The sequence below is a fragment of the Arachis ipaensis genome, chromosome B5 (assembly GCF_059453495.1).
Source record: "Arachis ipaensis isolate K30076 ecotype BB chromosome B5, ASM5945349v1, whole genome shotgun sequence".
Taxonomy (NCBI): Eukaryota; Viridiplantae; Streptophyta; class Magnoliopsida; order Fabales; family Fabaceae; genus Arachis; species Arachis ipaensis.
In genome coordinates this window covers 36,267,003-36,292,559 of record NC_142440.1, presented here as the reverse complement: position 1 = coordinate 36,292,559, position 25,557 = coordinate 36,267,003, and the positions used below count along the sequence as shown (strand labels likewise).

Sequence of the window (25,557 nt, the reverse complement as noted above, 5' to 3'; positions counted from 1 at the left end):
TCATTTGAAACAAGCCCAGAACACGCTGACTTGAGGGAAACGTTCATCACCTGCCCAGAATTGTCTCATGCCTGTTTATGAGACAAAAAGCTCCAGCAAATGCATCAGCATTTTTCAATATAAAGAATCATAACTCAAAATTCCTAGACAAGTCCTAAGCATGCAGAATCTATCCTCAGCTAATGGTTTTGTGAAAATATCTGCTAATTGCTCCTCTGATTTAACAAATTGAATACTAATATCTTCCTTTTGGACATGTTCTCTTATTGAGTGAAATTTCACTTCAATATGCTTAGTCCTAGAGTGCAAAACTGGATTTTTAGAAATATTAATGGCACTCATATTATCACACATCAAAGGAATATTTTCAGCATTTAATTTGTAATCAGCAAGCTGTGTTTTTAACCATAATAGCTGAAAACAACAAGAAGAAGCAGCTATATACTCAGCCTCTGCAGTGGAAAGGGCCATTGTTGGTTGCTTCTTACTTGACCATACATTTAAGGACTTCCCAAGGAAGCAACATAAACCAGAAGTGCTCCTTCTATCAACTCTATCACCAGCAAAATCTGCATCACAATAACCAACTGCAGAAAAATCATCAATCTTAGGATACCATAGACCAAAATTGGATGTGCCATGAACATATCTAATGATCCTTTTAACTGCAGAAAGATGTGACTCTTTAGGTTTGGATTGGAACCTAGAACACAATCCAACACTTTGCACAATATCGGGTCTAGAGGAAGTTAAGTACATTAGAGAATCAATCATTCCTCTATACCTAGTCTCATCAACATCTTTCTCAGTTTCTCCCTTATCTAATTTAGAACTAGGATGCATGGGAGTTCCCATGTGTTTGACATTTTTCATACCAAATTTCTTAACTAATTCATTGACATACTTCTCCTGATGAATGAAAATACCTTTTTCAGATTGTTTAATTTGCAGCCCAAGGAAGAAATTAAGTTCACCCATCATAATCATGTCAAATTCACTTGTTATGAGTTTTCCAAATTTAGAACAAAGGGATTCATTTGCTGATCCAAAAATAATGTCATCAACATATATTTGGACTTGAATAAAAGAATAATTAGAGTTCTTGATGAATAGAGTTGTGTCAGTGGTGCCTCTTTGAAAGCCATTTTTCAAAAGAAAAGAACTAAGTCTCTCATACCAAGCTCTAGGAGCTTGTCTTAAACCATAGAGAGCTTTAGACAATTTGAAAACATGATCAAAATGCTCTTTATTTTCAAAACCAGGAGGCTGCTCCACATAGACTTCTCTATCTATCACTCCATTCAAAAATACACATTTCACATCCATTTGATATAATTTAAAACCACAATATGCAGCATAAGCTAAGAGAAGTCTTATGGCTTCTATTCGGGCAACAGGGGCAAAGGATTCATTAAAGTCTATTCCTTCTTCTTGGTCATAACCTTGTGCCACTAGCCTTGCCTTGTTTCTTGCAATGCTACAATCTTCTCCCAACTTATTCCGAAAAATCCACTTGGTGCCGGTCACTTTCTTTCCACTTGGCCTTGGAACCAAAGTCTATACTTGGTTCTTTTCAAACTCAAGAAGCTCATCCTTCATAGCTTTAACCCAAGAGGGATCACTGAGTGCTTCCTTGACGTTTTGAGGCTCAATTTGTGAAAGAAGGGCAATGTTTGATTCTTCATTTTCTTTTCTAGTGGAAGACCTTGTTTGCACTCCATGAGAGACGTCCCCAATGACAAATTCCTCAGGATAATTCTTCAAGAATCTCCATTCACGAGGTCTGGTGGACTTGGATGCAGATTGAGATACCAAGGGATTCTGGGTGCTACTGGCTTCAGGATTTCCTTCAGATTCATGAGACAAAATGGAATTGTCTCTCGAATTTTCAGTAGTTGCAGTTTCTGGTTCAGTTTGACCAGAATGTCCTTTCTCTTGATTTTGCACAGTTTTAACTTCCTTTTGAGCTTGATTTCCTACATCACAATCTTCCAAAATGCTTTGTACCAAGTTAGTGTCACAGAATGTAACATGTATAGACTCCTCAATAATCCTAGCATCTTGATGATAAACCCTATATGCTTTACTAGTTGTGGAATATCCTACAAACAAACACTCATAAGCCTTTGGGTCAAATTTTCCCAAATTTCCTTTATTATTTAAAACAAAACATTTGCATCCAAAGATGTGTAAGTAATCTAAGTTTGGTGGGTAGCCTTTCCAAAGTTCATAAGGGGTTTTCTTCAAAAATTTCCTTATGATTGTTCTGTTTAAAATGTGGCAAGCTGTGTTTACCGCTTCAGCCCAAAGAAATTTTGGAACATTACTCTCACAAAGCATAGCTCTTGTCATCTCTTGTATGCTTCTATTTCTTCTTTCCACAACACCATTTTGTTGTGGTGTTCTTGGACAAGAGAAGTTGTGAGATATTCCAAATTCCTCACAAAAAGATTCAAACAAATTATTTTCAAATTCAGTTCCATGATCGCTTCTTATAGAAGAGATTTTCAAATCCTTTTCATTTTGAATTTTCTTGCAAAAAAGTTCAAAGGCCGAAAAGGCTTCATTTTTGTGTGCAAGAAATAAAACCCAACCAAACCTAGTATAGTCATCCACAATCACTAAACCATAATGTTTATGATAAACCACTATTTTATGATTTATGTTGTGCTCAATTGAGTGGTTTTTATCTACTCTTCACCCACTTATTCATACTATTTGCATGGTTTTACATTTGCCTTCCTAATTATGTGCTTTGATTGAAAACATGCTTCTTTGATCTTATATTTGCTTATTATTAATCCTCTCTTATCACCATTAGATGCCTTGATATGTGTGTTAAGTGTTTTAAGATATTATAGGGTAGGAATGACTTGGAGGATGGAAAGGAAGCATGCAAAAATGGAAGGAATACAAGAAGATGAAGAAGTTGCTAAGCTGTCCAGCCTGACCTCTTCGCACTCAAACGGCTATAACTTTAGCTACAGAGGTCCAAACGACGCGGTTCCAGTTGCGTTGGAAAGCTAACGTCCGGGGTTTCGATTTGATATATAATATGCTATAGTTCCCCTGACGCTAGGCGACGCGATTGCGTGATCCATGCGGCCGTGTCGCAGTGACGGAAATCCAGCGTGATTGAATTCGAGACCAGCGAATTATGGGCTGTTTCTGACCCAGTTCTCGGCCCAAAAAACACAAATTAGAGGCTATAAAGTGGAGGAATGCATCCATTCATAAGGAGGCTCTCATAATTCACTTCTCATGATTTAGATTAGTTTTGAAAGAGGTTCTCTCCTCTCTCTCTTAGGATTTAGGACTTCTCCTAGTTGTAGGAGTAACTCTCAATCCCAGGTTCTTTATTTTTATTTTCCCAATTGGTTTATGAACTTTTCCATGTTAGATTTTACTGCTTTGAATGTATTTTATTTGAGGTATTCCAGATATTTGTGATTTATATTTTAGCTTTTTACATTTTTGGTTTTGGTTAAAAAATCAGTAACTCAGAAGTTATCCAACTCAACAGCATAATTGATAACTGTTATCTTTGCTAATTGAACTGAGCTTCAATAATCCCAACCTTTTCTTAGGAAATAAATAGGATTCGAAGATCAAACTAATTAGTCCCTTGACTTTCCTTTACTTTAGTAAAGGTTGACTAAGTGGAATTAAGATTCAACTTTCATTGTTGTTGATAAGAATAACTAAGTCTAGACTTCCAATTTCTTATACCTTGCCAAAAATTTGCTTTACAGTTATTTATTTATTTTTATTGCTTGAAAATATACCTGTGCCCATTGCCCAAACTCCAAATTTCCCAAATTTACAAACTCATAACCAATAATAAGAACATACCTCCCTGCAATTCCTTGAGAAGACGACCCGAGGTTTAAATACCCGGTTGTCAATTTTAAAAGGGGTTTGTTACTTGTGACAACCAAAACGTTTGTACGAAGGGATTTTTGTTGGTTTAGAGACTATATCTACAACGCGACTATTTTTATGAACTTCTTTACCACCATAAAATCCTAATGTCAAAATGGCGCCGTTGCCGGGGAATTGCGAACGTGTGCCTTATTATTGGTTATTGTAAATATTTTTATTTTACTTGTTTATTTGTTTTTATTTTTATTTTTATTTTTGCTTTTTTTATAAATTAAGAGGTTATTAGTTTTTATTTAAAAAATTTTTCAAATTTTTTTTCTTGGTGTTCATCTTGATCTTCAAGTTGTTCTTCGTGTTCATCTTGACCTTCAAGTTGTTCTTAGTTGTTTTCTTCGTTTTGATCTAAAAATTTTTAAGTTTGGTGTCATTTTATTGTTTTTCTCTTTCCTTATTAAATTCAAAAGTTCAAAATTTAAAAATCAAATTTCAAAATTCAAATTTAAAAATTTTCAAAATTCAATTAAAAAAAAAATTTCAAATTTCAAATCTCAAATTTCAAAATTCAAATTTCAAAAATTTAAAATTCAAATTTCAAAAATTTCAAATTTCAAATTTCAAAATTTAATTTTCAAATTCAAAATTTAAATAACTTTTTAATTTAAATTTATTTTATTTTCATTTTTAATTTTTAATTGCTACTATGAACTCTCACCCCTTTGGCTATGAGTCTGGTTACAACTATGTTGCAGGAAGAAGAAATTACAATGAGAACAGGCATCAAGGTTGGAACAATCAAAGATGGGAGGAGCCACAAGGATTTGATCAACCCTCATGGCAACAACCACCTCCAATGGACTATCAACAACCACCACCATATGCCTATGAACCCTTTCCTCAACATACCTTTGAACCACCAAACTCACAAGCCCCTTTACACCATCTACCTCCATATGACCCTAACCTACATCCACCATACCAACCACCCTATGAACAAAATGAACCATACATAGATCCACCCCAGCCTCCATTGGATAACAATACACTCATCTCTAACATCATTGGTCTCACCTCTACACTCCAAAATCTTATATCTCGCATGAACCAACCCTCTACCTCCAATATTCAACCCTCAAGCTCTAATGCACTTCCTTTTCAACCACATAATGATCTTTTCATCCCATCACCACCCTCTATGGAAGAGCACCCACATCCATCAATCCAAGAGCAAGATGATCCCAATTATGCTATTGATATGGAACAGGAAAGAAGGAATCATCTTCACGAATCCATACTTCATAAGGAGCTAGAGGAGGCCTTACGGGTAAAGGTAGGAGAAACCCTTGAAGATGAAAGAATAGTTGAAAGGAGTTGTCATAGAAAGAAAAACATCGAGGATGAGTACGATTTTATACTTAAACAACTGGACAAAGCAGCAATTATTAAAAAGGAAGAAGTGGTTGCAGACTTAAGAGATGCTGTACCTCCATTGGAAAGTCCAGTCACAGAGCCTCCTTCCACGGTGTTTGATGTTGATGTTGAGAAGAGCGTACAACCTCCAAGGCAGATCATGGTTGAAGATTTTGTAGAGGTTGATCAAGAGGTAGAAGATGTCGAAGAAGAGCACAAGGGAGTGGAGCTTGAAATTACCTTGCCAAAGTTGTTGGAAACCCCTCCCCCTAAGTTGCCATCATCCTTCACAACATTCAAGTGGGTAAAATTCATATCCCTTAGCTTTCTAATCCCACTTGAATATGGGCTACTGGAGACAGATGGTCAACTTAGAGCTCTTTGTGGCATTAAGAGTAAGAGGAAGATGGTCAGTGGTAAGAATTGTCCTGCAAAGTTCATCATGGTTGGAAGCTTTAAGTTTAAATGCAAAGGTTGGTGTAAAGCTCAACTGAATGGGTCTAGGAAGTTGTTTGGCCGCTTACGTGAGAATTTAGACTGCTTGCCACCCGGATGGAACAATATTGCTCAACCAAAAGACGGGTGCAAGGGCAAGGTCTGGGATCCCGGAATCCATTCTATCAATCACCACTCTTGGGGCCTGGTCACTTGCTTTAACTTACTTGAAGGCTTTCTGCGCCAAGTTTGAAAAGGTTACTGGAGATACAAACATTGGTGGAGATTCCTGGATGAATACAAGCATAAGCCACCATAACAGGAAGCTCATCAAATGTCCAACTTAAGGACTCTAACTAAAAGTGCTAGGTGGGAGACAACCCACCATGGTATGATCGTTCATTTTTCATTTTTATTTAGTTTTATTTGTTTTCAAGTTTTATTTTATTTTATTGAACCTGGAGTTTTGCATCACATTCATATTAACACTGCATTCTACATCTTTTCAGAAAAAAAAAGCGAGCACGCGACGCGACGGCATCAGCGACGCGTCTGCGTCGCAAGGAGATGGGAGACAATATTAATATGAACAGAGAGTTTCGCAGGAGTAGCGCTTGAGGCGTGCCAATGGCACAAATCACCCCACGTGACCGCGTCATATGGGAATAATGGCCTCCCACGCGACCGCGTCACCCATGCAGCTGCGTGACCTGAAATCGGCGTAAAAAAGGTGTATGGCAGAAAGTTGAGCTGGAGTTGGGCTGGACCCGTGCTAGTAGCACAAGCCCTGCCACGCAAACGCGTCACCCACGCATCCGCGTCATATTGGAAATAAGGCCACCCGCGCGATCGCGTCGACCATGCGACCGCGTCACCCTGGATTTTGGCACTACTGAGTTTTGAACAGAGAGTTGTGCGACCGCGAGGCTGCACTCGCGCCACTAGCACAAATCAAGTCACGCGATCGCGTGCCCCACGCGTTCGCGTCACTCAACCTTATCGCGCACCACGCGACCGCGTTACCCACGCGACCGCGTCGCCAGCGTCGCACAACCTATCCAGATTAGTGCCAATTTTCTTATCTTTTCTTTTCTAATCCTAATTTCTTCCTTCTCTCTCCTTTCTCACTTTCTTTTTCTTCTTCTCATCCTTTTTCCCTCTCATTCTATTTTATTTATTTGCATACTTTCATTCATTGCATTATTTTCATTGGTGTTAGAAATTTCTTTGGGTCATTATTTCTATATTTTACTTGTGGATTATTAGAGGAATTATTTGACAATTATATATATTTTTATTTTTAAAGGGTTGCTTGCATGTTCAATTTATTATTTTCATTAGATTATTTACCATGCATGCTATGTGTTTGTGAAAACGCCCGTATGGTATTGTGCACTGCTTTTCAGTATCTTTTATCCTACTACTCTGAATGCCTGCTTTTCACAAAACCCTTTTTCATATCATATTCATTCAATATAATTGTCACTACAAACATGTTGCTAGTTTGAAAGACTTGGTAATCTAATTTGGACATTGAATGCTTGATCTATGCTACTCATGCCTTTGCCAGCATGCCAATAAACACCTTGCATTCACTTGTCATCATATGCACTAGCTATTTTTCATTGATGACTTTTCACATATACTCATGAGCATGTGTTAACGTCATTCTTCTTTATTGTGCATTGATTACCACCTTTCCCGCTCTCTTCCTTGCTCTAACCCTTAGCTTTAAAAGTCACTTTCTTTTTCCCTTTTCAGGATGGCCACCAAGAAGGGTAAAGAGAAAGCTACTCCCAAACTACCGACAAGGAAAGGAACAATAAGAGCCCAGCTGAGGAACCACAACCCCCGTCCACTTGCAAATCTCAGCATGCACTGAGGACGGTGCAATCTTTAAGTGTGGGGAGGTCGATACCGATCTCCATGGGTTAGTTACTCCTCTATCTCAACACCAATGATTTATTTTCCTTATTCATTGTTGCATTTGCATGTTTGATTGCATATTTGTTTAATTTTTTGCATATTTTACCACTTGGTTGAAGTAATATTTTCTTTTTCAAGAAAATTTTTAGAGAATTTCACTAATTTGAATAAAATTTAATGTTACACTTGTTTGAAGAGATATTATACTGGAACATGGTTTAGAACTCGAACACACAAAACCTGTGAGATTTTTGAGCCTATTTGAATTGGTTGCATTTTATCAACCAAAATTCTGTTTTAGTGTGTATTTTTCTCTCTAAAATTGTGATCTTTGTCTTGCTTAATTCTATATTTTCATTATTTGATGTATGCATATACTTACATGATTGAGGCCTTATTTCACTGAGCTTACATACCCATATGGCCTTACCTTTTCATTATTCTTTGCAAACCAATGTTGAGCCTATTATACCCCTTTGTTCCTTATTTTAGCACATCATTAACTCTAAGCGGAAAACAATAATGTCCTTAATTTGAATCCTTAGTTAGCTTAGACTAGTGAGAGTGCTCATAAATTAAGTGTGGGGAAGTGAATTTGGAAACATTTGGTTTGAGAATTGAGTATGTAAGAATTTTCTGAAAATGTGAAAAAAAAATGTTTAGGACATGATTCATGCATCCAATAATTTAATCATATGCATTGAGAAAAATAAAAGAAAAAAATATATATAAAAAAAAAGAAAGACGATGAAAAAGAGAAAAAGAAAAGAAAAAAAGAGCAAATAAGTAAAAGGGGACAAAATGCCCCAAAGTAAATGTTGGTAGCAATGCATATGAGTTGTACTCAAATCAGGATGCATGAATATGTAGAAAACATGGTTAATGGATAGTTAGATGTTGTATTATGATTACATGGATTGTTTAAGTTAGGTGGAAAGTTTAAGTTAATTAAGGATTCAGATTTTAGTCCACTTGGCCAAATACAATCCTACCTTGACCCTAACCCCATTACAACCCTTAAAAGACCTCTTGATATGTGTATCTGTGCATTAAATTTATGTTGATTGATTAGATGAAGAGCAAGCCTTAGAAAGCAAGGTTAGTAGAGAATTGAGAGAATCGAACCTAAAACACTTGAGTGATTAGAGTGTATACACTACCAGTGAGAGTTCGATGCTCGATTCCTTGTTCCCTGCTTTCATGAGCTATTTTCTTCTTTCAAGTCTATTTGTACTTCATTTTTATGATTTGAATTAGTGAAATCCAGTTTATGTATGTTCTTAAAAGATTTGTTTGCTTTTAACTAAGTAGGTAGAAACATTCTGCATGTAGTTGCATTTATAGGTTGCATTTCATACATCCTACCATTCCTCTTCATCTTTATAGTTTCTCTTGAGCTTAGTATGAGGACATGCTAGTGTTTAAGTGTGGGGAGGTTGATAAACCACTATTTTATGGTTTATCTTGTGCTCAATTGAGTGGTTTTTATCTACTCTTCACCCACTTATTCATACTATTTGCATGGTTTTACATTTGCCTTCCTAATTATGTGCTTTGATTGAAAACATGCTTCTTTGATCTTATATTTGCTTATTATTAATCCTCTCTTATCACCATTAGATGTCTTGATATGTGTGTTAAGTGTTTTCAGATATTATAGGGTAGGAATGACTTGGAGGATGGAAAGGAAGCATGTAAAAATGGAAGGAATACAAGAAGATGAAGAAGTTGCTAAGTTGTCCAGCCTGAACTCTTCACACTCAAACGGCTATAACTTTAGGTACAGAGGTCCAAACGACGCGGTTCTAGTTGCGTTGGAAAACTAACGTCCGGGGCTTCGATTTGATATATAATATGCTATAGTTCCCCTGACTCTAGGCGACGCGACCATGTGATCCATGTGGCCGCGTCGCAGTGACGGAAATCCAGCGTGATTGAATTCGAGACCAGCGAATTCTGGGCTGTTTCTGACCCAGTTCTCGGCCCAGAAAACACAAATTAGAGGCTATAAAGTGGAGGAATGCATCCATTCATAAGGAGGCTCTCATAATTCACTTCTCATGATTTAGATTAGTTTTGAGAGAGGTTCTCTCCTCTCTCTCTTAGGATTTAGGACTTCTCCTAGTTATAGGAGTAACTCTCAATCCCAGGTTCTTTATTTTTATTTTTCCAATTGGTTTATGAACTTTTCCATGTTAGATTTTACTGCTTTGAATGTATTTTATTTGAGGTATTCCAGATATTTGTGATTTATATTTTAGCTTTTTACATTTTTGGTTTTGGTTAAGAAATCAGTAACTCAGAAGTTATCCAACTCAACAGCATAATTGATAACTATTATCTTTGCTAATTGAACTGAGCTTCAATAATCCCAACCTTTTCTTAGGAAATAAATAGGATTCGAAGATCAAACTAATTAGTCCCTTGACTTTCCTTTACTTTAGTAAAGGTTGACTAAGTGGAATTGAGATTCAACTTTCATTGTTGTTGATAAGAATAACTAAGTCTGGACTTCCAATTTCTTATACCTTGCCAAAAGTTTGCTTTACAATTATTTATTTATTTTTATTGCTTTGAAAATATACCTGTGCCCATTGCCCAAACTCCAAATTTTCCCAATTTACAAACTCATAACCAATAATAAGAACATACCTCCCTGCAATTCCTTGAGAAGACGACCCGAGGTTTAAATACTCGGTTATCAATTTTAAAAGGGGTTTGTTACTTGTGACAACCAAAACGTTTGTACGAAGGGATTTTTGTTGGTTTAGAGATGGTGCACGAATTGTGATTCACACTTTTCACAACTCGTACCACTGACCAGCAAGTGCACTGGGTCGTCCAAGTAATACCTCACGTGAGTAAGGGTCGAATCCCACGGAGATTGTTGGTTTGAAGCAATCTATGGTTATCTTGTAAATCTTAGTCAGGAAGTCAATTATATTTATCAGTTGAATTGCGAATAAACAAGAGAGCATGAATTAAAGGTTACTTGTTATGCAGTAATGGAGAATGTGTTGGAGTTTTGGAGATGCTTTGTCTTCTGAATCTCTGCTTTCCTCTGTCTTCTGATTCACGCACGCACGTCCTCCTATGGCAAGCTGTGTGTTGGTGGATCACCGTTGTCAATGGCTACCTTCCATCCTTCCAGTGAAAACTACACTCACGCGCTCTGTCACAGCACGGCTAATCACCGGTTGGTTCTCGATCCGGTTGGAATAGGATTTACTATCCTTTTGCGTCTGTCACTAACGCCCAGCCTTCAGGAGTTTGAAGCTCATCACAGTCATTCAATCCTTGAACCCTACTCGGAATACCACAGACAAGGTTTAGACTTTTCGGATTCTCATGAATGCCTCCATCAATTCTAGCTTATACCACGGAGATTCTGATTAAGGAATCTAAGAGATACTCATTCAATCGTATATAGAACGGAGGTGGTTGTCAGGCACACGTTCATGATTTGAGGAGGGTGATGAGTGTCACAGATCATCACCTCCATCACAGTTAAGCGTGAATGAACATCTTAGACAGGAACAAGCGTGTTTGAATGGAAAACAGAAATACTTGCATTAATTCATCGAGACACAGCAGAGCTCCTCACCCCCAACAATGGGGTTTAGAGACTCATGCCGTCAGAGAATACAAAGTTTAGATCTAAAATGTCATGAGATACAAAATAAGTCTCTAAAAGTTGTTTAAATACTAAACTAGTAGCCTAGGGTTACAAAATATGAGTGGACTATGATGGATGATGCAGAGATCCACTTCTGGGGCCCACTTGGTGTGTGCTGGGCTGAGACTTAAGCTATTCACGTGCAGAGGCCATTTGTGGAGTTGAACGCCAGTTTTTATGCCAGTTTGGGCGTTCAACTCCAGCTTTTGATCCTTTTCTGGCGCTGGACGCCAGAATTGGGCAGAGAACTGGCGTTGAACGCCAGTTTACGTCGTCTATCCTTGTGCAAAGTATGGACTATTATATATTGATGGAAATCCCTGGATGTCTACTTTCCAACGCAATTGGAAGCATGCCATTTTGAGTTCTGTAGCTCCAGAAAATCCACTTTGAGTGCAGGGAGGTCAGAATCCAACAGCATCAGCAGTCCTTTTTCAGCCTGAATCAGATTTTTGCTCAGCTCCTTCAATTTCAGCTAGAAAAATACCTGAAATTACAGAAAAATACACAACTCATAGTAAAGTCCAAAAATATGAATTTTTCCTAAAAACTAATAAAAATAGACTAAAAACTAACTAAAACATACTCAAAACTATATGAAATTAACCCCAAAAAGCGTATAAAACATCCACTCATCACAACACCAAACTTAAACTGTTGCTTGTCCTCAAGCAACTAGACAAATAAAATAGAAGACTAATAGGTTGAGAAGCAATAATATCTCAGAGTTTTTGATTGAAGCTCAGATTCTAATTAGATGAGCGGGACTAGTAGCTTTTTGCTTCTGAACAGTTTTGGCATCTCACTTTATCCATTAAAGCTCAGAGTGATTGGCATCTATAGGAACTTAGAGTTTAGATAGTGTTATTGATTTTCTTAGTTCAGTGTGATGATTCTTGAACACAGCTTCTTTATGAGTCTTGGCCGTGGCCCTAAGCACTTTGTTTTCTAGTATTACCACCGGATACATAAATGCCACAGACACATAATTGGGTGAACATTTTTAGATTGTGACTCAGCTTTGCTAAAGTCCCCAATTAGAGGTGTCCAGAGTTCTTAAGCACACTCTTCTTTTTGCTTTGGACCTTGACTTTAACCGCTCAGTCTCAAGTTTTCACTTGACACCTTCACGCCACAAGCACATGGTTAGGGACAGCTTGGTTTAGCCGCTTAGACCAGGATTTTATTCCTTTAGGCCGTCCTATCCACTGATGCTCAAAGCCTTAGGATCCTTTTTATTTGCCCTTGCCTTTTGGTTTTAAGGGTTATTGACTTTTTCTGCTTGCTTTTTCTCTTTCTCTCTCTTTTTTTTCTGCAAGCTTTGTTCTTTGCTGCTTTTTCTTGCTTCAAGAATCATTTTTATGATTTTTCAGATTATCAATAACATGTCTCATGTTCATCATTCTTTCAAGAGCCAACATATTTAACAGTCTTAAACAACAAATTCAAAAGACATATGCACTGTTTAAGCATTCATTCAGAAGACAGAAAGCATTGCCACCACATTTAACTAATTAGAATTTCTCTTTATTAAACTCGAAATTTTATTGCCTCTTATTCAAAAGATCTACTACTTTATTCATGTTTGCTGATGATGAGAAAAATAAACTATAGCTTAATTGGAGATAAAATCAAAATAGCTACTAATTACTACTATATGACTTCTAAGGTAAACTTTTATACGGACACTGTCACAGAGTTAAGGCAGAAATTGGAAATTAACAACCTTTATTCTGGGGGCACGGGGGTTCCTCTGATCCTTGGGGTGCTTGGTCCTACAAGAGAAGACTTTTGGCGCTTCAGTTCCCTTAAGTCACGCCCCTGCTCCTCTTGTTCTTTAAACATATAGGTCAGCATTTGACTGTGTTCCTTCTGTTCTTTTATTATTTGCTCCATAGCTTCCCGTATCTTGGTAACGGACGTCTCAAGATACTCCCAGTATTCAGCTTGAGGGATCTTTGGGAGGAATTCCTGTGCTCTCTTTTTGATGGGATCCTCCTGTGCTTGTTGTTTTTCCATTGATGCTTTGGTGACTGGCTTTTCAATTAGGATATATTCAGTTATTCCCATCCTTACTCCAGCGTCCTTGCAGAGCAGAGAAATCACGCTTGGATAAGCCAACCTGGCCTCTTTTGAATTTTTGTTAGGAATCTTGTAGAGTTCAGTTGAAATCAGCTGATGAACCTCCACTTCCTTCCCCATCATGATGCAATGGATCATCACTGCTCTTTTAACTGTGACTTCAGAGCGGTTGCTAGTGGGCAACAGAGAACGCCCAATGAAGTCCAGCCATCCTCTGGCGACTGGTTTGAGATCCTCTCTCTTGAGTTGATTTGGGACACCCTTTGTGTTGGTGGTCCACCTGGCTCCAGGGATACATATGTCCTCTAGAATCTTATCCAGGTCAATGTTTGCTCTCATCATCCTCCTGTTGAAGGAGTCTGGATCATTCTTTAGTTGAGGTAGCTTTAAGATCTCTCTGATCTTGTCAGGGGTGGTATGAACAATCTTCCCTCTGACCATGGTCCGAAATTCATAGAAGGCAGTTCTAGATAGTTTTTGCTTGTCAGTCTGCCACATATTAGCATAGAACTCCTGGACCATGTTCCTTCCTACTTTCGTTTCAGGATTAGCTAGGACTTCCCAGTTCCTGATTCGAATTTGCTCCTGGATCTCCGGATATTCATCTTCTTTCAGATCGAATCTAACTTCCAGGATCACTGATCTCAGACCCATTACTTTAAGATAATGGTCTGAATGTTCTTTAGATAAGAACTTCCCTTGATTCCAAAGTGGTTTTGGAACGCTCTCTTTCTTGCCTCTTGGAGTGGGTTGTTTTCCTTTGGGAGCCATGATCTTAGTGATCTCGGATAAATACACCAAACTTAGAGGTTTGCTTGTCCTCAAGCAAAAGAAAAGAAAGGAGAGGGATAGAAGGAGAGCTAGGTGCAATTGTTGATGGAGGAGGGGGGAGGCCGAACTCAAATTTAAAGGGATGTGGGGGTGGGTTTTCGAAAAATTGGAAAAGATAAGATAAAAAGATTGAGTTGAAAAAGATAAGATAGAAGATATAATTTAATTTTGAAAAGATATGATAGATTTTTGAAAAAGATAAATCTGAATTTTGAAAAAGATAATATGGAGATTTGAAAAAGATATGGATTAGTTGAAAAGATTTTTTTTTTGAGTGAAAAAGATAGATTTGTTTTCAGAAAAGATTTGAAAAGAGTTGGATTGAATTTGCAAAGATGCCTGGTGCTTATGGATTAAAATACATTTGATATTTTTTTTTTGTGGTAGGGTTTTTAGAAATTATGGAATTTAGAAATCAGGGTTCTTGACATGTTCATGTAAAAATCCTGCAATGAAGCATAAAATTTGAAATTGAAATGGAAATACGTGTGGAAAAAATGAATTTGGCTCCTCCCTGCCTTCCTGGCGTTTGAACGCCCAAACGCTGCCTGTTTTGGGCGTTCAGCGCCCAATTGCTGCTCTCCTGGGCGTTCAACGCCCAGCTGCTGCCATTACTGGCGTTCAACGCCCAGTGGGTGCCCCTTTCTGGCGTTGAGCGCCCAGATTGTTACCATTACTGGCGTTCAACGCCCAGTGGATGCCCATTTTGGGCGTTGAATGCCCAAAATGTACTTTTACTAGCGTTTTCTTCCCAGTGAGCTCTTTTTCTCTGTTTTATGTGCCGAGGTCTTCTGTAAATGATTATTTACCTTATTGCCAATGAACTCTATATAAACAAATAAAAATAAAAATAGAAATAGGGCAATAATGCTTAGAGGATTGTTGCCCCATGGCTGGGTTGCCTCCCAGCAAGCGCTTCTTTATTGTCTTTAGCTGGACCTTGATGAGCTTTTAATCTAGCTTCAGCCTTGAGCATTCTTGCTCGATGTTGCCTTCAAGATAATGCTTGATTCTCTGTCCATTGACAATGAACTTTTTATCAGAATCAATATCTTGAAGCTCCACATAACCATATGGTGACACACTTGTAATCACGTATGGTCCCCTCCACCGGGATTTCAGTTTCCCGGGGAATAGCCTGAGTCTAAAGTTAAACAACAGGACCTTCTGTCCTGGTTCAAAGATTCTAGATGAAAGCTTTCTGTCATGCCATTTTTTTTATTTTTCTTTATAAAGCTTGGCATTTTCGAAAGCTGTAAATCTGAATTCCTCTAGCTCATTTAGTTGGAGCAATCGTTTTTCTCCTGCTAATTTGGCATCAAAGTTTAGGAATCTGGTTGCCCAGTAGGCCTTATGTTCCAGTTCCACGGGCAGGTGACATGCCTTACCATACACGAGTTGGTATGGAGAGGTCCCTATAGGGGTCTTGAATGCTGTTCTGTAAGCCCACAGAGCATCATCCAAGCTCCGTGCCCAATCCTTTCTACGGGTATTTATTGTCCGTTCCAGAATTCTCTTTAATTCTCTGTTAGAGACTTCAGCTTGCCCATTGGTTTGTGGATGATATGGAGTGGCCACCTTGTGGCGAATTCCATACCGAACCATGGCAGAGTAAAGCTGTTTATTGCAGAAGTGAGTGCCCCCATCACTGATTAGTACTCTAGGGACACCAAATCTGCTAAAGATATGTTTCTGGAGGAACTTCAGCACTGTTTTAGTATCATTGGTGGGTGTGGCAATGGCCTCAACCCATTTTGATACATAATCAACTGCCACCAGAATATAAGTGTTTGCGTATGATGGAGGGAAAGGTCCCATGAAGTCAATTCCCCATACGTCAAACAACTCAATTTCCAAGATTCCTTGTTGAGGCATGGTGTAACCATGAGGCAGGTTACCAGCTCTTTGGCAACTGTCACAATTACGTACAAACTCTCGGGAATCTTTATAGAGTGTGGGCCAATAGAAGCCACATTGGAGGACCTTGGTGGCTGTTCGCTCACCTCCGAAATGGCCTCCATATTGAGATCCGTGGCAATGCCACAGGATCCTCTGTGCTTCTTCTCTAGGCACACACCTACGGATAATTCCGTCTGCACATCTCTTAAAGAGATAAGGTTCATCCCACAAGTAGTACTTTGCATCAGTAATTAATTTCTTCTTTTGTATCCTGTTGTACTCCTTGGGTATGAACCTTGCAGCTTTATAGTTTGCAATATCGGCAAACCATGGTGCTTCCTGAATGGCGAATAAATGCTCATCAGGAAACGTCTCAGAGATCTCAAGAGAAGGGAGGGACGTCCCTTCCACTGGCTCTATCCGGGACAGATGATCAGCCACTTGGTTCTCTGTCCCTTTTCTGTCTCTTATTTCTATATCAAACTCTTACAGAAGCAATACCCATCTGATGAGCCTGGGTTTTGAATCCTGCTTTGTGAGTAGATATTTAAGAGCAGCATGATCAGTATACACAATCACTTTTGATCCTACTAAGTATGATCTGAACTTGTCAATGGCATAAACCACTGCAAGTAATTCTTTTTCTGTGGTTGTGTAATTTTTCTGGGCATCATTTAGAACGCGACTGGCATAATAAATGACATGCAGAAGCTTGTCATGCCTCTGTCCCAATACTGCACCAATGGCATGATCACTGGCATCATACATTAACTCAAATGGTAATGTCCAGTCTGGTGCAGAAATGACTGGTGCTGTGACCAGCTTAGCCTTCAGTGTTTCAAACGCCTGCAGGCACTTTGTGTCAAACACAAATGGCGTGTCAGCAGCTAGCAGATTGCTTAGAGGTTTTGGAATTTTTGAAAAATCCTTTATAAACCTCCTATAGAATCCTGCATGCCCCAGAAAGCTTCTGATTGCCTTAACATTGGCAGGTGGTGGTAATTTTTCAATTACCTCTATTTTTGCTTGATCCTCCTCTATTCCCTTGTTTGAGATTTTATGCCCAAGAACAATTCCTTCAGTCACCATGAAGTGACACTTTTCCCAGTTTAAAACTAGGTTGGTTTCTTGGCATCTTTTCAGAACAAGTTTCAGGTGATCAAGACAGGAGCAGAATGAGTCTCCATATACTGAGAAGTCATCCATGAAGACTTCCAGAAATTTTTCCACCATATCAAAGAAAATAGAGAGCATGCATCTCTGGAAGGTTGCAGGCGCATTACATAGCCCAAAGGGCATCCTTCTATAAGCAAACACTCCGGATGGACATGTGAATGCTGTTTTCTCTTGATCCTGGGGATCCACTGCAATCTGGTTATAGCCTGAATAGCCATCCAAGAAGCAGTAATAATCATGACCTGCTAGTCTTTCTAGCATCTGGTCTATGAATGGTAAAGGAAAATGATCCTTTCTGGTGGCTGTATTGAGCCTTCTGTAGTCAATACACATGCGCCACCCTGTAACTGTTCTTGTAGGAACCAGTTCATTTTTTTCATTATGAATCACTGTCATGCCTCCCTTTTTTGGGACGACTTGAACAGGGCTCACCCAGGGGCTATCAGAAATGGGATAAATAATCCCAGCCTCTAGTAATTTGGTGACCTCTTTCTGCACCACTTCCTTCATGGCTGGATTTAGCCGCCTCTGTGGTTGAACCACTGGTTTGGCATTATCCTCCAATAGGATTTTGTGCATGCATCTAGCTGGGCTTATGCCCTTAAGGTCACCTATGGACCACCCAAGAGCTGTCTTGTGTGTCCTTAGCACTTGAATAAATGCTTCCTCTTCCTGTGAACTTAAAGCAGAGCTTATGATCACTGGAAAAGTATCACCTTCTCCTAGAAATGCATATTTCAAGGATGGTGGTAGTGGCTTGAGCTCGGGTTTAGGAGGTTTTTCCTCTTTTAGAAGAAATTTCAGAGGCTCTTTCATGTCCTCTGAATCCTCCAAATCAGGCTGAACATCTTTAGAGATGTCTTCCAACTCTGATTCGAGACTCTCAGCCATGTTGATCTCTTCTACCAAGGAGTCAATAAGATCAACTTTCATGCAGTCTGTTGATGTGTCTGGATGCTGCATGACTTTGACAGCGTTCAACTTGAACTCATCATCATTGACTCTCAGGGTTATTTCCCCCTGTTGGACGTCAATAAGGGATCGTCCAGTTGCTAGGAAGGGTCTTCCTAGAATGAGAGTAGCACTCTTGTGCTCCTCCATTTCCAGCACAACAAAGTCAGTGGGAAAGGGGAACGGCCCAACCCTGACAATCATGTCTTCAATCACGCCTGATGGGTATTTGGTGGAGCCATCAGCAAGTTGAAGACATATCCAGGTTGGTTTAACTTCTTCAGTTAAACCAAGCTTTCTGATAGTGGATGCAGGTATTAGGTTGATGCTTGCCCCGAGATCGCATAAAGCTGTCTTGGTGCAATCGCCTTCTAATATGCATAGTATCAGAAAACTCCCAGGGTCTTTAAGCTTTTTAGGAAAGCTTTTCAGAATGACTGCACTGCATTCTTCAGTGAGGAGAACTCTTTCTGTTTCTCTCCACTCCTTTTTATGACTCAAGATCTCTTTCATGAACTTGGCATAAGAAGGTATTTGCTCAAGTGCCTCTGCAAATGGAATCTTTATTTCAAGAGTCCTTAGATAATCTGCAAAGCGAGCAAATTGCTTATCCTGCTCCTCTTTCCGGAGTTTTTGAGGATAAGGTATCTTGGCTTTATATTCCTCAACCTTAGTGGTTAAAGAAGCCTTTTTAGAGGGGTTGTTATCAGCACTTGTGTGTGTCTGATCCCTAACTGGCAATTGAGTGCTAGAGTCAGAAGCTGGAGTGAAACTGGACGCCAGCTCCTTGTTTGCTTCTGGCGTCTGAACGCCAGAACTGTGCCCATTTTGGGCGTTCAACGCTGGATTCTGCCCTATTTGGGCGTTCAACGCCAGATTCTTGCCCATTTCTGGCGTTGAACGCCAATCCTGCCTTGTTTCTGGCGTTGAACGCCAGTTTTGGGCATGGTCTGGGCGTTCAGCGCCAGCCTTCCACCAATTCTCTGGCGTTTTAGCGCCAGAATTATTTTTCCCTGGGCTCTTACTGTCCTCAGGTGAATCTTTGGTGGGTTGCTCATTTCTTGACTTTTTGATGCCTTGAGGTGGGGTATTTAATGTTTTTCCACTTCTTAATTGAACTGCTTGGCATTCTTCTGCTATTTGCCTTGATAGCTGCTGCTTTGTTTGCTTAAACTGTTCGTCCATATGTATATTAGCTATCCTTGTCTCTTGTAGCCTGTCCTTGAATTCAGCTAGCTGCTTTGTTAGAAAATCCAATTGCTGATTGAATTCAGTAGCTTGTTTTACAGTACTGAATTCAGCAGTTACTGTTTTAACCTCTTCATTCATGGAAGGGTTGCTGCTTAGGTACAGATGCTGATTCCTGGCAACTGTATCAATGAGCTCTTGAGCCTCTTCAATTGTCTTTCTCATATGGATAGATCCACCAGCTGAGTAATCTAGAGACATCTGAGCTCCTTCTGCAAGTCCATAGTAGAAGATGTCTAACTGAACCCACTCTGAAAATATTTCAGAGGGGCATTTTCGTAGCATCTCTCTGTATCTCTCCCAGGCATCATAAAGAGATTCATTATCTCCTTGTTTAAAGCCTTGGATGTCCAGTCTTAGCTGTGTCATCCTTTTTGGAGGGAAATATTGATTCAGGAATTTTTATGTCAGCTGTTTTCATGTCCTTATGCTGGCCTTAGGTAGGTTATTTAACCACCTCTTAGCTTGATCTTTTACAGCAAATGGAAACAGTAATAGTCTGTAGACATCCTGATCTATTTCTTTATCATGTACTGTGTCAGCAATTTGTAAGAATTGTGCCAGAAACTCTGTAGGTTCTTCCTGTGGAAGACCGAAATACTGGCAGCTTTGCTGCACCATGATAATGAGCTGAGGATTCAACTCAAAGCTACTGACTCCAATGGAGGGTATGCAGATGCTACTCCCATATGAAGCAGTAGAGGGGTTAGAATATGACCCCAGAGTCCTCCTGGACTGTTCATTTCCGCTTAGATCCATGATGGAGAAAGGGAGATGATGTAAAATAGAAAAAATATTTTTATTTATTTATTTATTAATTTATTTCGAAAATAAAATAAATCAAAATAGAATAAATAAAAATGAGTAAAAGATTTTCGAAAAAGTGAGGAGAGAGAACGTAGTTAGGAGATTTTGAAAAAGATATGATGATTTTTGAAAAAGGTTTTAAATTTTGAAATAAAAATCTGAATTTTTGAAGGAGAGAGAAAAACAATAAGATAACGCAGGATTTAAAATTTTTAGATCTGGGGTTCCTTATTTTCGAAAATTTTGGAGGGAAAACACCAAGGAACACCAAACTTAAAAATTTTAAGATCAAGACACAAAAACACAAAGGAAGAACACCAAACTTAAGATTTTTAGAAAACCAGAATAATTTTTCGAAAATTTTAAGGAAAATCAACAAGAAAATACCAAACTTAGAGTTTGGCACAGGATTTAATAGAGAAAATATTATTTATGAAAAAGATTTTTAAAAAGAGTGTACCCAACTGCCACGGGCTTGGACTAATGCTCTAGCCAACTAGGCAGTAAATGTAACACTTGTTTTAAAGAAAGATATTTTTAACCAAGAACAATAATAAGAGACTCTAAACCAAAAAGAAAAATTTTCCTAATCTAAGCAACAAAACAATCCGTCAGTTGTTCAAACACGAACAATCCCTGGCAACGGCGCCAAAAACTTGGTGCACGAATTGTGATTCACACTTTTCACAACTCGTACCACTGACCAGCAAGTGCACTGGGTCGTCCAAGTAATACCTCACGTGAGTAAGGGTCGAATCCCACGGAGATTGTTGGTTTGAAGCAATCTATGGTTATCTTGTAAATCTTAGTCAGGAAGTCAATTATATTTATCAGTTGAATTGCGAATAAACAAGAGAGCATGAATTAAAGGTTACTTGTTATGCAGTAATGGAGAATGTGTTGGAGTTTTGGAGATGCTTTGTCTTCTGAATCTCTGCTTTCCTCTGTCTTCTGATTCACGCACGCACGTCCTCCTATGGCAAGCTGTGTGTTGGTGGATCACCGTTGTCAATGGCTACCTTCCATCCTTCCAGTGAAAACTACGCTCACGCGCTCTGTCACAGCACGGCTAATCACCGGTTGGTTCTCGATCCGGTTGGAATAGGATTTACTATCCTTTTGCGTCTGTCACTAACGCCCAGCCTTCAGGAGTTTGAAGCTCGTCACAGTCATTCAATCCTTGAATCCTACTCGGAATACCACAGACAAGGTTTAGACTTTCCGGATTCTCATGAATGCCGCCATCAATTCTAGCTTATACCACGGAGATTCTGATTAAGGAATCTAAGAGATACTCATTCAATCGTATATAGAACGGAGGTGGTTGTCAGGCACACGTTCATGATTTGAGGAGGGTGATGAGTGTCACAGATCATCACCTCCATCACAGTTAAGCGCGAATGAACATCTTAGATAGGAACAAGCGTGTTTGAATGGAAAACAGAAATACTTGCATTAATTCATCGAGACACAGCAAAGCTCCTCACCCCCAACAATGGGGTTTAGAGACTCATGCCGTCAGAGAATACAAAGTTTAGATCTAAAATGTCATGAGATACAAAATAAGTCTCTAAAAGTTGTTTAAATACTAAACTAGTAGCCTAGGGTTACAAAATATGAGTGGACTATGATGGATGATGCAGAGATCCACTTCTGGGGCCCACTTGGTGTGTGCTGGGCTGAGACTTAAGCTATTCACGTGCAGAGGCCATTTGTGGAGTTGAACGCCAGTTTTTATGCCAGTTTGGGCGTTCAACTCCAGCTTTTGATCCTTTTCTGGCGCTGGACGCCAGAATTGGGCAGAGAACTGGTGTTGAACGCCAGTTTACGTCGTCTATCCTTGTGCAAAGTATGGACTATTATATATTGCTGGAAAGCCCTGGATGTCTACTTTCCAACGCAATTGGAAAGCATGCCATTTCGAGTTCTGTAGCTCCAGAAAATCCACTTTGAGTGCAGGGAGGTCAGAATCCGACAGCATCAGCAGTCCTTTTTCAGCCTGAATCAGATTTTTGCTCAGCTCCTTCAATTTCAGCCAGAAAAATACCTGAAATTACAGAAAAACACACAACTCATAGTAAAGTCCAGAAATATGAATTTTTCCTAAAAACTAATAAAAATAGACTAAAAACTAACTAAAACATACTCAAAACTATATGAAATTAACCCCAAAAAGCGTATAAAACATCCGCTCATCAAGAGACTATATCTACAACGCGACTATTTTTATGAACTTCTTTACTACCATAAAATCCTAACGTCAGTTTACCACCTAGACTTTGAGTTCTTGTTGGACCAAATAAATCAATGTGTAGCAACTCAAGTGGTCTTTTAGTAGAGATGTCTTCCTTTGGTTTAAAAGAACTTTTTGTTTGTTTTCTCATTTGGCAAGCATCACAAGTGATGTCTTTGTCAAACTTTATCAAAGGAAGACCTCTTACTAATTCTTTCTTTACAAGTTTGTTTATTTGAAACATACTTACATGGCCCAATCTCTTGTGTCATAACCACTTTTCAGATTCTTTAGAGTGAAGACAAGCTACATTTTGATCCTTTAGTTCATCAAGAGTAAGTCCATACATATTATTGAAACGCTTGGCAACAAACATCACTTCATTTGTCTTTTCATTAACAACACATCATTCAAGCCTTTTGAAAACAACTAAATACCCTAAATCACACAGCTGACTTATACTCAAAAGATTGTGCTCTAAACCACATACCAAAAGTACATCATCAATGAAAGTAGATTGCTCATTACCTACTTTTCCAACAGCAATGATTTTACCTTTACCATCATCTCCAAAGGTCACAAAACCTCCATCATACTTATTTAGTTTGATGAAGTAAGTTGACCTCCCAGTCATGTGCCTTGAACATCCACTATCCATGTACCACATGTCCTTTTTGTTCTTGGATGCTAGGCAAATCTGCATGAAGATTTTCAAGTAGCTTTAGGTATCCAAATTAATTTGGATCCTTTGAAGTTAATCCATCTTGGTTGCCCAAGTGCATTGAAATCACAAACAACATTGTAAACTTTGTTTCCAACAACTCTTTTTTCAATGAAACATTATTCATATGAGTGACCAAATTTCTTGCAATTGACACAATGATTTTCATATGTGTGTCGCTGAAATTGAGGTGAGTTATATTGCTTGAAATGATTAAAGTGTTGAAATTTTCTAGTTTTTGGAGGAAATGCATTTCTTTTGACAAACTGATTTTTATTAAAGTTGTTCCTCTTTGCAAAAGCATTTTCACCAGAATTTCTTTGAACATTTTTACCTTTCGAATATGAGGTTTTGTTGTAAAATGGTGGTTTCTTGAAAACAGCCTCATTTTTCGAAATGTAACACAAACCTGGCCGGTTTGAACTCGGACCAATTCTTGGTGAAGGCTCAGTTTCACTTGTGTATGCTTCATCAAATTTTTCTTCACAAGTTGAAACATATCCGATACTTGATTTGCTTGGTATGGATTTGGTATTTGATGAAGAAGCCACAAATTTTATAGAGGAAGTATTAGAAAATGCATCTTCCTTAGCTATGTAGCCTAAACCAGATTTTTCAAACAATGGTCTTTGACTTGCAAGTAATTTGTCCAAGTTGCTAGAACCTTGAGCAAATTTTGCTAAGTCACCATTCAGTCTTTTAATCATATCATTTAATCTTTCATTTTCAGCGATTAACTCATGAGAAGGATCCATAATGTGCTTTCCTTTTAATTTTTCAAGTTCAGATTTTAGAAATCTGTTTTCTTCAATGATGTCCAAAGAACATTCAGTTTCCTTCACTTTTTCTTTTAAAAAATCATTTTCAGCTCTTAACACATCTCTTTCAGATCTGCATTCATTGTATTTATCAAGCAGTTTTGATGTGTTTAAAGTGAGATCATCAATAATAGCATGCAAATCCTCAATGGTCAAATCATAATAGTTTACCTCATCAAGATTGTTGTTTCCAACCATGAAGCAGTCTTTGTCATCTCCTTCAGATTCTTCTTCTTCATTTGAGTCATTCTCAAGATCCTCCCAAGCTGCCATGAGTACTCTCTTCCTTTCCTTCTTTCCTTTGTCCTCCTTTTTGAGCTTTGGACAGTTTAGCTTGAAGTGTCCAACCTCCTTGCAGTGATGGCATGTCACTTTGCTCAAGTCGATCTTGTGCTTCTTTGAACTTGAACCTTTGTATTTTCCCTTGTTCTTCATCATCCTTCTAAATCTCCTAGCAAAAAACAAAAGCTCGTCATCTGAAATACCATCACTAGACTCACTCTCTTTCGGTTCTATTTGTGACTTGAGGGCTATTCCCTTTTTCTTTGAGTCTGTGTTTGTGTGTGTGGCTTCATAGGCAAGGAGTTTTTCTCTCAGCTCATCATAGGTTATGGGACTTAGGTTGTTACTTTCGGTTAGGACAGTGGCAGTGGTTTTCCATTCTTTTGTGAGGCTTCTAAGGAGTTTTCTCACCAAGTTTTGTTCTGCATAGTTTGTACCCATAGCATCAAGGTTGTTGATTATGATTGAGAATCTCTCAAACGCTTCATCAATGCTTTCTCCATCCTTCATGCTAAACATCTCGTACTCTTTTCGCAGCATATCAATCCTCGTTTCTTTTACTTGTTTGGTGCCTTCGTGTGTAACCTGGAGTTTTTCCTAGATTTCTTTGGCTGTCTTGCATCTAGACACCTTCCGGTACTCTTCAAATCTGATAGCACAGTGAAGAAGGTTGATTGCTTTGGCATTCATCTCTATCTTCTTCTTATCATCTTCATTCCATTTAGCTTCTTCTTTTGGAGTCACCACTCCATCAACACTTGTTTTTGTTGGGATCTTGGGACCGCTCACAACAATCTTCCATATGTTGTAGTCAATGGATTGGATGAAAATCCTTATCCTTTCTTTCCAGTAGGAGTAGTTCTCCCCGTTGAAGAAAGGTGGCCGGTTGTTTGACTGGCCTTCAGTGAGGGTGTAGGCAACTGTGGTTGTGCCCAAGTTGTTCGCCATTGGATCTTTGCTCCAAGCGGTTAAGCTTGATTCTTGAGACCTTAGCTCTTGATACCAATTGAAGGTTGTGGTAGGCTTAGAGAAGGGGGGTTGAATCTATGCCTTCCTTTTAAGTTGCTGTTTTTATCCTTTTAAAACAAACTTTCAATTCTGATTCTATTTGTACTCAGCAGCAAAAATTTATGAGACAATTTATTTTTGTCTTATGAATATCAGAAAACAGAACACAGCAGAG

At 38.7% G+C, this 25,557-nt stretch overlaps 1 protein-coding gene across 1 annotated transcript; it reads right to left on the bottom strand.

The window, feature by feature from the left end:
• Positions 1-25,322, bottom strand: LOC148563850 (uncharacterized). Its single transcript, XM_088486964.1, has 3 exons — positions 24,264-25,322; positions 23,199-23,250; positions 1-71 (listed from the first exon to the last, which is right to left on the bottom strand). Exons 1-3 carry the CDS (start codon positions 24,912-24,914, stop codon positions 1-3), a joined length of 774 nt encoding a protein of 257 aa, XP_088343090.1. The 5' UTR covers positions 24,915-25,322.
• Positions 25,323-25,557: the final 235 nt, after the last annotated feature.